The 12,776-nt window shown below is 42.2% G+C and overlaps 1 protein-coding gene across 2 annotated transcripts in view; it reads left to right on the forward strand.

Annotated features, from left to right (window-relative positions):
* The window catches only part of otud7a (OTU deubiquitinase 7A), a 113,261-nt gene extending 108,887 nt beyond the window's left edge, over positions 1-4,374 (forward strand). For both annotated transcript variants that reach the window (XM_067436971.1, XM_067436972.1), the window contains exon 13: positions 69-4,374. In XM_067436971.1, the coding sequence (XP_067293072.1) occupies positions 69-1,586 (1,518 nt within the window). In that variant the 3' untranslated portion in view covers positions 1,587-4,374. The remainder of the gene's footprint in view (positions 1-68) is intronic.
* Positions 4,375-12,776: the final 8,402 nt, after the last annotated feature.

Genomic DNA, 12,776 nt, shown 5'->3' on the forward strand with positions numbered 1-12,776 from the left:
ACTTTAGTACTTTGCTAAAGGTAACCTCAGTTGTCTCAGAGTCTGTATGATTGATCTGCGTTTTACAGGCTCCCTTGGCTCAGCCCGAGTCGCCAACTGCCTCTGCAGGTGAGGATGTACAGTCTCTGGCAGAATCCATGGACTCGGACCGGGAGTCTGTTTGCAGTAACTCCAACCTCAATAATGGAAAGTCAAATAAGGACAAGGACAAGGACAAGCAGCGAAAGGACAAAGACAAAACACGGGCAGACTCAGTCGCCAACAAACTGGGCAGCTTCAGCAAGACTCTGGGTATCAAACTTAAGAAGAATATGGGTGGACTTGGAGGACTTGTCCATGGCAAGATCAGCAAGTCTAACTCGACGAATGGTAGAACGGTAGAGAACGGAGAACAAAAATCTAAGAAAAAGGACTCAAAAACACGAAAAGGGAGCAAAGAGGAGTCAGGCCAGTCAGCCAGCACATCCTCCTCAGAAAAGACAACCAGTCCCTCACCTACAGACCGCGCTTCTGGTAGCTCACCTGTTGAGAGACCACCAGGATCAGGCAAAATCTCGGGTGATCGGACACTGGACAACTGGAAGTATAGCACAGATGTCAAACTTAGTCTGAACATCCTTCGAGCAGCCATGCAGGGTGAGCGCAAATTCATCTTTGCTGGGTTGCTGCTCACTAGCCATCGACACCAATTTCATGAAGAGATGATCAGCTTCTACCTGAGTAGCGCCCAAGAACGATTCAGTGCTGAGCAGGAACAGAAGAGGAAGACTGAGGCTGACAAGAAGTCTCAGACCAACGGGGTGGCACTAAAGAAGCCTGAGCAGGAGAGTGTTTTCCAAAGGGAGCGCTCAGATAGCTCTCCACCTGAGAGTTGCTCGCCGGTGTTGCACCCTAGCCATAATCCTTCCCTGGCCGTGAAGGTCCAAGAAAGGGGAAGCCCAAAGCTTGCTGCTTCTCCCATCCCGATACCTATCCCAGCCTCCATCCCAGGATCCTCCATGTCCCCTGTCCCTTTCTCCTCCCCTAGTAATGGTGCTAAGAGACCCGGACCAGTCCCTGTTTCAGCTCACTATAGCCATACGCCACCTATCCAAAGGCACAGTGTCATTCACCTGAGGGATGTCAATGTGCAGTCATCCAGCTACCAAGATGAGTCTTACAAGCCAATGGTGGGCACTCTTAAAACCTGTGCCACCTACCCCCAGCAAAACCGCTCACTGTCCTCTCAGAGCTATAGCCCAGCCCGCTTGTCTGGCATCCGCACCGTCAATGCAGTAGACACCCTACCGTACAACATGCCTGGGGAACATAAGTCCCACACTTATACCAACGGCTTCAACACTGGCGACATCCGGGACTGTCTGGAATTTGCAGATGAGGACCCGGTGCCCCATGCCTGGCTGGGGCAGGACAAAACCAAAGGGCAGAGTGGTGTTTGCCCAATGTACTGTTTTCAGCAGAAACGCTGCAGGAGGGAGAACTGCACCTTCTATGGCCGGCCTGAGACAGAGAACTTTTGTTCCTACTGTTATAGAGAGGAGCTGAAACGCAGGGAACGAGAGGTGAAAGTGCACCGACCCGGATAGCCCTGCAAACATGCACACATATATAGCCACCCCAATGTGCGTGTAAAGAACAGCAACACCACCACCTTTTTTGCACTTTGCAAGTGATACAAAGAACTGGCATAACATTTTCCTACTATATTTAAGATCGGCCTCCTTGTATTCTTGTTTCTTTACTCTCAATAGCGAACAAATATTGCTTTTACAATGACAGGAAGTGCAACCAGAATCAGTTTACAGCTTTGGCCAGAGATTGTGTTATTGTTTGTTCTATGTCCGATTGAATTCAGCCTTTTACTTGTTCTAGAGTAAAAGCTCTCGTCTGTGCATTTTGCTCAGTCTGTGTTGTAAAACTCCTTGTACATGCAGAAAGAGCTGTAAAAGCATATGTCAGTCTCTAATGGAGTTTCCCAAATCATAGAAAGGAAAACTCAGTTTAGAGGTCATTATAATGCAATACTTCACAGCATAGCTCTTTGGAATCTTAATATCAAATAACATTGATTTTTGCTGTGCATTGCAAATAATTACAAGGGAGGGAGGTCCACTGTTCAACCTTTTTTTGAAAGCAATAAGTTTGTTAACAACCGCCACCCCTCCCCCCTTTTATCTATGCATTCATGACGTCAGCCATATTCTACTTTTCACCATATTTCTAAGGGATATCGATATGATTGTAAAAGGTCTGCTGTACAAGGATTATTATGGTGGAAAATATTCAATATGTGGCATATCAAAGTGTGCTCTCAAATTGATCTTGTGACTTTCCATCATGCACTTTAATGTAATATAAAGCTTTTCGTAGGAGGGTTTGCATTCCATCATGATATCAAATGAAACCTCACTATTGTGTGCTACTTGACATCCGATACAGTAAGCATTTGAATTCCACTCATTGCCGTCTGTATTTGCAATATATAACAGTCATGCTAGCGAATGCTAAATTACAAGAACCATCTTACCTGAGGATATAAGTATGAAATGCAAACCCTTACAGGATATACTTCAGCAGTGGACTAAAGGTGGGAAGCTTGAAACTGTATGTGTAAACTGTTCCATTCACTGATGGCTCGGCTACAAGCATCTGGCAACTTCTTATCAACATTCTGTAGCACTCATGCTAACACTGCCATGCTAGCCTCTCATGTGCCAAAAAGGTCCCTCACCTCCATTTCATTTGTCCTCAGGAATATTAGTCTTAACCACACATTTGTGTTGATCATATACATAAAGCAACAAAATCTATAAATGTAAAAAATTGGTTATTTAAAGGTTCAAATCTACCTCTGAAAAGCATTTTAGATTTTTGACTCATATATTACATAGCTGCGTAAAATCATGTTCTAGCAGGGCAGTGTGGAATGTGTGCATGTGCGTGTATGTGTGTGTGTGTGTGTGTGTGTGTGTGTGTGTGTGTGTGTGTGTGTGTGTGTGTGTGTGTGTGTGTGTGTGTGTGTGTGTGTGTGTGTGTGTGACATTGGACCACAAAACCAGTCATAAGGGTCACATTTTTTAAACTAAGATTTATACATCATCTGAAAGCAAAATAAATCGATTTTTCCATTGATGTATGGTTTGTTAGGATAGGATATACAATTAGTCGAGATTTATAATCATACAATTATAATTTTTCATACAATTATAATAAATAAAAAAACAAATCTGGAATCTGAGGGTGCAAAAAATATCTAAATACTGAGAAAATCATCTTTAAATTTGTCCAAATGAAGTCTTAGCAGTGCATAAATAATACATTTTTGATATATGTACGGTAGGAAACTTTTAAAATATCTTTATGGAACATGATCTTTACTTAAGATCCTATTGATTTTTGCCATAAAAGAAAAATCTATAATTTTGACCCATCCAATGTATTGTTGGCTATTTCCACAAATATAGCCATGTGACTTATGACTGGTTTTGTGGTCCAGGGTCATATATATTATCTGACACAGCAAAGTCATAGCCAACCAGAACATGTTTTACATTTAAAGACCAGTTAGATTAAACTTTGGGTGGAGCTACCTGGTTAAACCAAGCGATGGACAAAATTTTCACATGTTGCTTGGTGCGGTTATATTTAGTTTGGACAAAAGCTCAGATTAATTTAATCATTGTCAATTTGAAGTATCCTGACCGATTATGATACGTTGTTTAACCAAATCTCTAAATGTAAAAACTGGACATTTAATGGTACAAGCCTACCTTTTTTTTAATACAGCAGTGCAAAAACAGTCACAGACAACAACATGCTAAGCTACTGACTGGCGAACTGGCTAACAAACACACAAATGTACCACAGCTCACAGCGCTAGTTCTCATTGTGTGCTAGAAAATCAAGATGTTACAGGTAGCTGCACCAATCAAGTTAACTAGCATGACTAGCGTGTTAGCCACTTTGTGTGCCTTTGCTAAGCAAAGGCCCCACCAAGTGCTTTTCTACTAAATGGACAAGATTATCATAAGAGCAGCGCTTGTTGTGTTTTGTTGTGTGGCAGTGTCCAGGTAACCAACGCAGTGTCTCTGTAAGTGTTTTGTCTTTCCTGGCCAAGGATGTCCACTGCTTTGTTCTCTTTACACATTTCTACACCTCCACATTTATGTGTGTCTTTTGCCTCCCATCCTCCTGCTTTTCCTCTCCCTCCTTTATATTCGACAAGCTCATGGACTCTCACTGTCTTAGAATTGTAAAATATGATTTTGTATTCATTTGAGAGTTTTACACTACTTTAAATTATTAATTTGCACATTAGGTACCGATGTAAATAGCAGGAGAAAAAGAGACAAAATAAGATTAGTTTATTGTTAACTATGGTGTCCGTGTGGTTCTTGTGGAAGGAAGGTGTGTGCTTGATTGCTAGCAGACTTGCGTGCCTGAGTGTGTGTTTTTCCTCAGCGTTCTGTAATTTGAGCAGCGCCCTAGGCTGCTGTTTCAGTCTATACAACACCCACATTAGACTGTCTGCCTTCTCATATGATTGAGCCCAAGAAACTGGAATAAAATCTGGCATAAAAACTGCAGGTCTTGGGGTGTTCAGCTTCCGTATCTCTGCAGTGGTTGCTGTCAGTCGCGGAACATGGCAATACCATGAAAAACAGCACCAAACAGCTGCCCCACTGTTCACCTGTCTAACATCTGCCAGAAAGTCTCGCCTTGAAAACGAACTCTCTGTTGTTTTACAATAATTTAAGATGGACATTCTTCACATACTGAACACAGAAGGATTTTAATGGCCTGGGATTTAAAGCACAAACCGGGTCACTCTAAAGAACGGGAGGTAAATAGCTGAAAAATGTGGGTCACCCCTAAAATTTGAGTCATGCATATTTTAAACCTGTTTCCCTTTGAGACTCCGAGATATGTTGAATTGCAAAACACAACAGTGGCCTATCTGGTATTGACAAGTGTCATTCGCATCATGCGTGAGTGTTTTTACGACTGTCGTGAAATAGGATAGTCTCAAGTTTTTGCTAAAGGATCACAGACACACCCACACATTTTACTGAGAGCTGATCTAATGGCACATGGTATGGGAGATACAATTCTGCTGATGTAGGAACTAGGGCACTTTGCCAAGAACTGAACCATGTTCCAGCTGTCATAAAGATGTTAAAATGACTTGGCATTTAGCAAGCGTTTTCACTGTAGTTATCATTGGATTGCAAATTAAAAGGGGGTTCTTGACGGTATCAAGTAGTAGTTTTTTTTTTCATTTTGTTTATACACTTTTATGATGATAAATAATGCACATTTAAATTTAGCATTGGAAATCTCATTTATGTTTCATTTAAAGGCACAATATTTTAAAATGTTTAATTTTTTTCAATATTTTAGCGTAATTTTTGCTGCTAGAGGTTGCTTTTTCAAAACAAAGATGACGCCTTTCTTTTGCGGAATCATGTGAGGTGTTGTCTTCATCTCTACAGCCGGTGGAAAACAATCCGACGGGACTCAGGCAGAAATCATATTCATGTATGTGCTAATGTATTAAGATTTATTAACGTTACTGTAGTATGAAGCAGGGTGGCCTTTACGCTGTTGGAGCGGAACTAGGTCACTGGAGCGATTGCTAATGAGAGACAACTGCGACACGCGGCTCAAAAGCAGTGAAGCTTTTATTATGCCGCAGACGACCTCTTCCACTTCTTCCAGTCATGCGTAGGTGAAGTAACACAGAGCTGTTTTCCAACATTAGATACATTTGAGTGTGTTGAAAGTTATGTTATAATGCTACTCTGTGCGTTCGCTCAGCGGCAACGATTAGACACTTGTTGCACACTGCAGTAAGCTAGATCGACATTAGGTATGGTAAAACATGGTACTCGCGGTAAATCAAGAAAACGAGATTTAAACAATAAGACTAGATGTGTTCAGCTATATAACAATCATTAGTTCTGTTGATGACTGTATCCAAACAGTTGCTCATCTGTCTAATAAAACACATACTATATTAAAGCGTCTTTCGTTTTTCAATGGTTTCTACAAAATAAAACACTCAATGGAAATCGAGGGTAACGCAGGTATGTCATTTCCTGGTTAAAATTGCTTATTTCTCTGGATTTAAAGGGGTATTTTAGCGCTGGGAAGATTAATCTGTATTTAAACTGGGTCATTAATGTAGTAGGAATGTAAAAAAAAAAAAAATGAATTTGGAGCTTTCTAGACTTTTCTAGCCTAGAAATCTAGACGCACCCTAGCGGCAGCAAATCTAATCTGCCCACGACTGTCATCTAGCAACTCTCAATACCCTTCTGAGCCGTAAATGCCAAATTCTTGTCGGGCCAATCACATGGTGTATAGAGTCGGTGGGCGCGGCCATAATGACGACGGCCGAGTTGCGTTTGCGTGCTTCTAGTAAACACAGAAACTGGCAAACGGCGGTCTTTCGAATCAGCTTTGACCGCGACTCTGGAAGACTTGGAGTTAAGATTTTCTCTGAGAAAAGAACAAAGAACGGCACTGAAGTCATTCTTAAGAAGGGAAGATGTGTTCGGAGTTTTGTCGACCGGATACGGCAAATGTTTAATCTATCAACAAGCTCTGTTTCACCTTCGTTGCTCTAGTTGGTTGTAGCGCTATCCTATCGCATGCAGAGGGAGTTTGAAAGACAACCGTTTATCCCGCCCCTCAGGTTGAGCCCTGTCAATGGTGAGTTTCCAGACCAAACATCTTGATGTGGGTCTGGCTTTTCGGGCTATTCTAGACTGAGAAAAAAGAGAAAATGCATTTTTGTCTCATGGGGATCCCAAAGCGCGGTCGCATACTGGATTACTGTGACTGAGTTGGAGAACAGACACTACTAATTAAATACTAAATGTGTCTGTTCTATATACTGAGTGAGTCGCCGCGTGAGTTTCACAGCACTAACGCTGCAGGAGTCCGATTACATTTAACATCATAAATTAGCTGATGAGCTCTCGTGATCAGAGCTGAGGTAATCGCAACCACACTCAAGGCATACATTCACAACGCATGTTCAGTCTGGCGTGTTTTCAGTTCCTGCCTTTGAAAGCTTAACTTTCATAGAAATTAATTTGAGAAGTTAAAACACTTACATTGCTCAGCATAGCTCCGTTTAAATGAGTGCCTGCAGCTGCGAGCTGAGCTGAGAGTGCGATCTCCCATCCTCCATGCGCGGGTTTAAAACATGCGGAAATAGCTCCCTCTGCTGGCTGTAGTCTTTAGCCTTTGGCCAAAAATTCCTCCGATGACGCTTATATCGTCAATTTGCGTCATGGGAGGAATTTTTCCAGAATAAAATGCATACATCTCTTGTCTCAGGGGGATATTGGGGGGGTGGGGGGGGGGGGGGGTGGGGGCACAATCATTGGAATATACTCCAGGGTTTCTACTGATACAAAGCAATATGCTAATCACTGAAGTAACCCTTTAAACATTCTTGGAAACACTTGAAAAGTTTTGAAAAATACACAAGTCAACAAAATATATTGTTCTGGCATGACCGAAAGGGAACTTTACTACTTGCGATTAAAGCCCCCATGTGCACTGCTCTGACTTTTGATCACAAACTTGGCAAATTCAAACAGTGTGAGATGCTATCTCTTCTGAAACTCTCAGGGAGACATGTGAGATTACTTAGATCTTTTTCTAAGAAAAAACTGAGACCTTTCCTAGCACAATGCTGAATGCGAAAACCAAAATACTACTGACATGCAGTACGTGTTGTGCCCTGACCTCTCGAGGGGTAAGTAGAAGAGGAAAGATGTTTTTCTTTTCAAGAGGCCACATGATCTCATCTCCGCTCAAGGCAGCACGCACAGAGATGCAAAGACTCACTGCCATCTATCAATCAGAAGAACGGCCCCTCTACGGCTCTCCCATGACCTAGTTTGCGTTTGTGTGCAGCTCTCTTCAAAACATCACTGCCTGCAATTTTTTTTCTGAGAAGTCTCTTGTCAATAATCCAAGTTCAATCTTCAACGGCTTACAGTTTTTCAAAGAAATTTGAAAAATGTGAGAGGAAAAACAGGAGAGAGAGACGGTATAAGGTCATGCAGTTCTTTGCTACACTGTTGTTTGTGATCTATGTCTTTCCTGCATTGGTGGAGGGTCGGAAGCAGGAGAATGTGCAGTGTGCTCAACTTGGCCATGGCATGCTGTCATGTGTTCATAGGACTGAATGTTAAGAAGTCTTGTGACATGGCAGCCAATGCTTTATTGTGCCTTACAGTACGTAGCAGCACGAGGCAGCGATAGTGTACTATTGTACGCGGTCTACAGCGGAAACACTTTACAATGGTGACTCTGAATGTTGATACCTCAAACAGATTTTCTATTAAAGCAATAAGCCGTTCTTTAACATGGTGTCACGTGTCGTCACACGCTTAAGGGAACGCCCCCCTGGAGGGCAAAACAAGGCTCTCCTCCACTGAAATGACGCCAGTCATTTTGACCAGGTTTGTAGTCAGTATTAATGCAGTAAAACAGTGATATTAAAATACCAAATTGAATATACACCTTATTGATGTTGCACACTTTGTACAGGAAAGCAAATGAACACATAATATTAGTGCAACACAATGTTTCTCGCTAGGTGTTTTCCCCATCATGACCCATTATAAAGAAAACGTTGCGTTCATATTCCGGGTTTCATCTACTCCCCTGTATATAGTATGCATCATCAAAAAGGTGTAAACTGAATTTGATCTTTTAATATCACTGTTTTAATATATTACGGCACTTTAATGGTTTAAAAGAAGTCGTCATTTCACCCTCCGTCTGCTTTATCAGCTCTATAACTAAATTACTGCGTAATTTATCTGTTTAAAATCAAGTGGTGTAACAACTCGATTTTAAAATAAAACCTATATCAACAAATCCTAGATTAGAGTTAAACTTTGCTTAACTGAATCCTTTTTGGTGCAACTCACCCTGTAGCGTTTTCACATTAAGCGTTTTAGAAACGTCCCGTTGTTTTAGTGATTGAAAGTCTGCAGCAGGTGCTGTATAGTGCCCAAAACGTGTATCTTGTTCACATATTTTTGTTTTAAGATGGAAATTTGACAGGTTTGTGCTGCAGTTCAATGGAGTTCAATGGCAGTTTTGCCCTCCAAGGATCCGCGACAGTCACGTAAAGGAAAAATATAGATTGAGGATGACGTGTCGATTACACAAGAATATGAATATTTAAAGGATCGGAGTCATCGCGCCAGAGATCGGTTTATTGAGGATGATTATTTTATCAAATATTTTCTCGTTTTTTTTCCCTTTCTGTTGGTTGTTTACAACAAGGCGTCAAGTTTAGCAGGTTAGCATGGCTACTTTAGCCCGGTTGTATGCTAAAAAAGCCAGAGCATCTTTCATATAAATCAATGTTTTTGTTCTGACGTTTTTCCCATTTTCTTTTTCTGTGGGCTTTTTATTTTAACAGTATTTTCCTATAGTGGGTAATGCACATTCACAGAAAACAGCTTACTTCACATTGCAAAACATTTACATTTACATTTAATCATTTAGCAGACGCTTTTATCCAAAGAGGAGAGCAATAGAAGCAACGAAACAAACAAGGACAACAACCTGCAAGAGCTGTAAGAAGTCTCAGTTAATCGAGCACAGTACACTACATTTATTTATTTATTTATTTATTTATTTATTTATTTTCTCAGACAAACAACCAAACAGAAAATGTAATTGGATATGGAAGTGCTAGTCTTTATTGGTCAGGTGCAGTTGGAAAAGATGTGTCTTAAAATGCTTTTTGATAATGGCTACAGACTCAGCAGCACGAATTGAGATCGGCAGTTCATTCCACCAGATGGGGACGGTCCAGGAAAAGGTCCGTGAGAGTGACTTCCTGCCTCTTTTAGATGGAACCATGAGGCGTCGTTCACTCGCAGAACGCAAGCTTCTGGAGGGTGTGTAAGTCCGAACAAGCGAGTTCAGGTATATTGGTGCCGTGCCAGTGGTTGTTTTGTAGGCGAGCACCAGTGCCTTGAATTTGATGTAAGCGGCCATTGGCAACCAGTGCAGTCTGATGAAGAGAGGCGTAACATGCGCTCTCTTCGGCTCATTAAAGACCACTCTTGCCAATGCATTCTGGATCAGTTGCAAGGGTTTGATAGTGCATGCTGGAAGCCCATCCAGAAGAGCATTACAATAGTCCAGTCTGGAGAGAACAAGAGCTTGAACCAGCCTGTTCTGATAGGAAGGGTCTAATCTTTCTAATGTTGTATAAAGCAAATCTGCAGGACCGGGCTGTTGCAGTAATGTGGTCAGTGAAGTTTAACTGGTCATCAATCACAACTCCAAGGTTCCTGGCTGTCCTGGAAGGAGTTATGGTTGATGAACCAAGCTGAATGGAGAAATTCTGCTGAAGTGCTGGGTTGAGACAACAAGTAGTTCTGTCTTTGCAAGATTGAGTTGAAGGTGATAATCCTTCTTCCAGTCAGAAATGTCTGTCAGACAGGCAGCGATACGAACACTGACTGTAGGATCATCTGGTTGAAATGAGAAGTAGAGTTGAGTGTCATCAGCATAGCAGTGATAGGAGAAGCCAAGTTTCTTTATGATAGAGCCTAATGATGACATGTAGATGGAGAAGAGAAGTGGTCCAAGGACTGAGCCCTGGGGAACCCCAGTAGCTAGATGATGTGACTTAGACACTACACCTCTCCATGTCACCCTGTAGGACCTACCTGAGAGGTAAGACTTAAACCACTGGAGAGCAGTTCCTGAGATACCCATATTCTTAAGAGTTGCCAGAGGATATGGTGGTTAGCTGTGTCAAAAGCAGAAGACAGATCCAGCAGGATGAGCACTGAGGATTTGGAAGCTGCTTTTGCCAGTCTCAGTGCCTCGGTAACCGTGAGTAGGGCAGTCTCAGTCGAGTGGCCACTTTTGAAGCCGGATTGGTTGTTGTCCAGGAGGTCGTTCTGTTCAAGAAACAGAGAGAGTTGATTGAACACAACTCGCTCAAGTGTCTTTACAATGAAGGGCAGAAGAGAGACCAGTCTGTAGTTTTCTAAAAGTGCAGGATTCAGAGAGGGTTTCTTAAGCAGCAGGGTTACCACAAGCCTGCTTAAATGCTGTGGGAAAGGTTCTCATGTGAAGAGAAGTATTAACAATGTGAGTGAGTGCAGGAGTGATTGAAGAAGAAATGGCCTGAAGGGGGGGGGGGGGGTATAGGATCAAGCGGACAGGTAGTGGGGTGATCGGAAAGGATGAGTTTATAAATATCTGCCTCAGAGAGCAGAGAGAAGGATTGGAGCATGTGTGTGTTCGTTGTTGAGATGTGTGTGTCAGATTGTGGTGAGGAGAACTGGCTGCTGATTAAGGAGGTTTTGTTTGTGAAAAATGATGCAAAATCATCAGCTGTAAGAGATGATGAAGGAGGGGGAGGAGGAGGACAAAGAAAAGAGGAGAATGTTTTGAAGAGTGTGCGAGAGTCAGAGCAATTATTGATTTTGTTGTGGTAGTATGTTGTTTTTAGCAGTGGAGACATTTGTAGAGTAATTGTAGAATTTGTAGATTGTAGAGTCCAGAGCGATGTTCACAGAGAACATCAGACAGCCAGGGGGCAGATGGGGTGGGGCAGGCTGGTCTAGATGAAAGGGGGCAAAAACTGTCTAAGGAGGATATTAGAGTGGAGTAAAGATTGTCAGTAGCACTGTTAGTGTCCAGTACTGAGAACTAAGCAGGTGGAGGGAGTGAAGATGAAACATAGCGGATAGGCGAGAGGGAGAGTTGAGCATAGATTACGCCAAGTTGTGTAGGAGTTTGTGTTGTGTCAGGAGTCAGTATGAGGTTAAGAGTGATAAGAAAGTGGTCTGAGGTGTGCAAGGGAGTAACTAAAATGTTGTCCTTGGAGCAGTAGCAAGTGTAGACAAGGTCTAATTGGTTACCTGATTTGTGAGTAGCCATAGTAGATTCTAACTTGAGGTCAAATGAGGTCATTAGAGTGCTGAAGTCTGTGTCTAAGTGTTTATCAAGATGGATGTTGAAGTCACCTAGTAGAACCAGAGAATTGCCATCCTCAGGGAAGTGAGAACACATCCAACTCCTCCAAGAAGTTACTCAGGTGACCTGGAGGACGATAGACCACTACAACATTTTAACAGGGTAAGTAATAGTGATTGAAGTGATTCAAATGAACTGGCCGATAGAGATGGTAAGGGATCAAATTTCCAATCATTTGAGATAAGCAAACCAGTACCCCCACCCCTCCCAATTGGTCGAGGGGTGTGTGAAAAAGTAAAATTAGCTGAGAGGGCTGCAGGAGTGGCAGTGTCCTCTGGTTTGATCCAGGTCTCAGTTAGGGCCATGAGGCTGAGCTGTGAATGAGTCACGATAGATGAAATAAAGTCTGCTTTGTTTACAGCAGACTGGCAATTCCAGAGACCAATTGGAATAGAGAGTAAAGTAGCAGAGGATTTAGGTAGACTACGTAAATTATTAGGATTGCTGCGTAAAACAAGGTAGATACCAACGTTAGCAGGTTAGTAAGTTGTATTCCACATTTGCAGGGCTTAATATGTGCTGTATCTGGATCTGGCACCTACGAAATCCAATCTGGCACCTCATTTGGGGATCCCCGAATACTAAAATTCGGAGTTCCGAGGAGTTCCGAAGACTAAAATCATTCTTAGCTCCTGCAGTGCGAACAGGCCAAAATGCAGGTACTTTCGGCAATAGTTCTAGGCACTATGAAAAGGTTCCTCCGATGCAAATGCCTCTATACACAACTGAAAGAT

The sequence above is a fragment of the Pseudorasbora parva genome, chromosome 25, assembly GCF_024679245.1.
Source record: "Pseudorasbora parva isolate DD20220531a chromosome 25, ASM2467924v1, whole genome shotgun sequence".
NCBI lineage: Eukaryota > Metazoa > Chordata > Actinopteri > Cypriniformes > Gobionidae > Pseudorasbora > Pseudorasbora parva.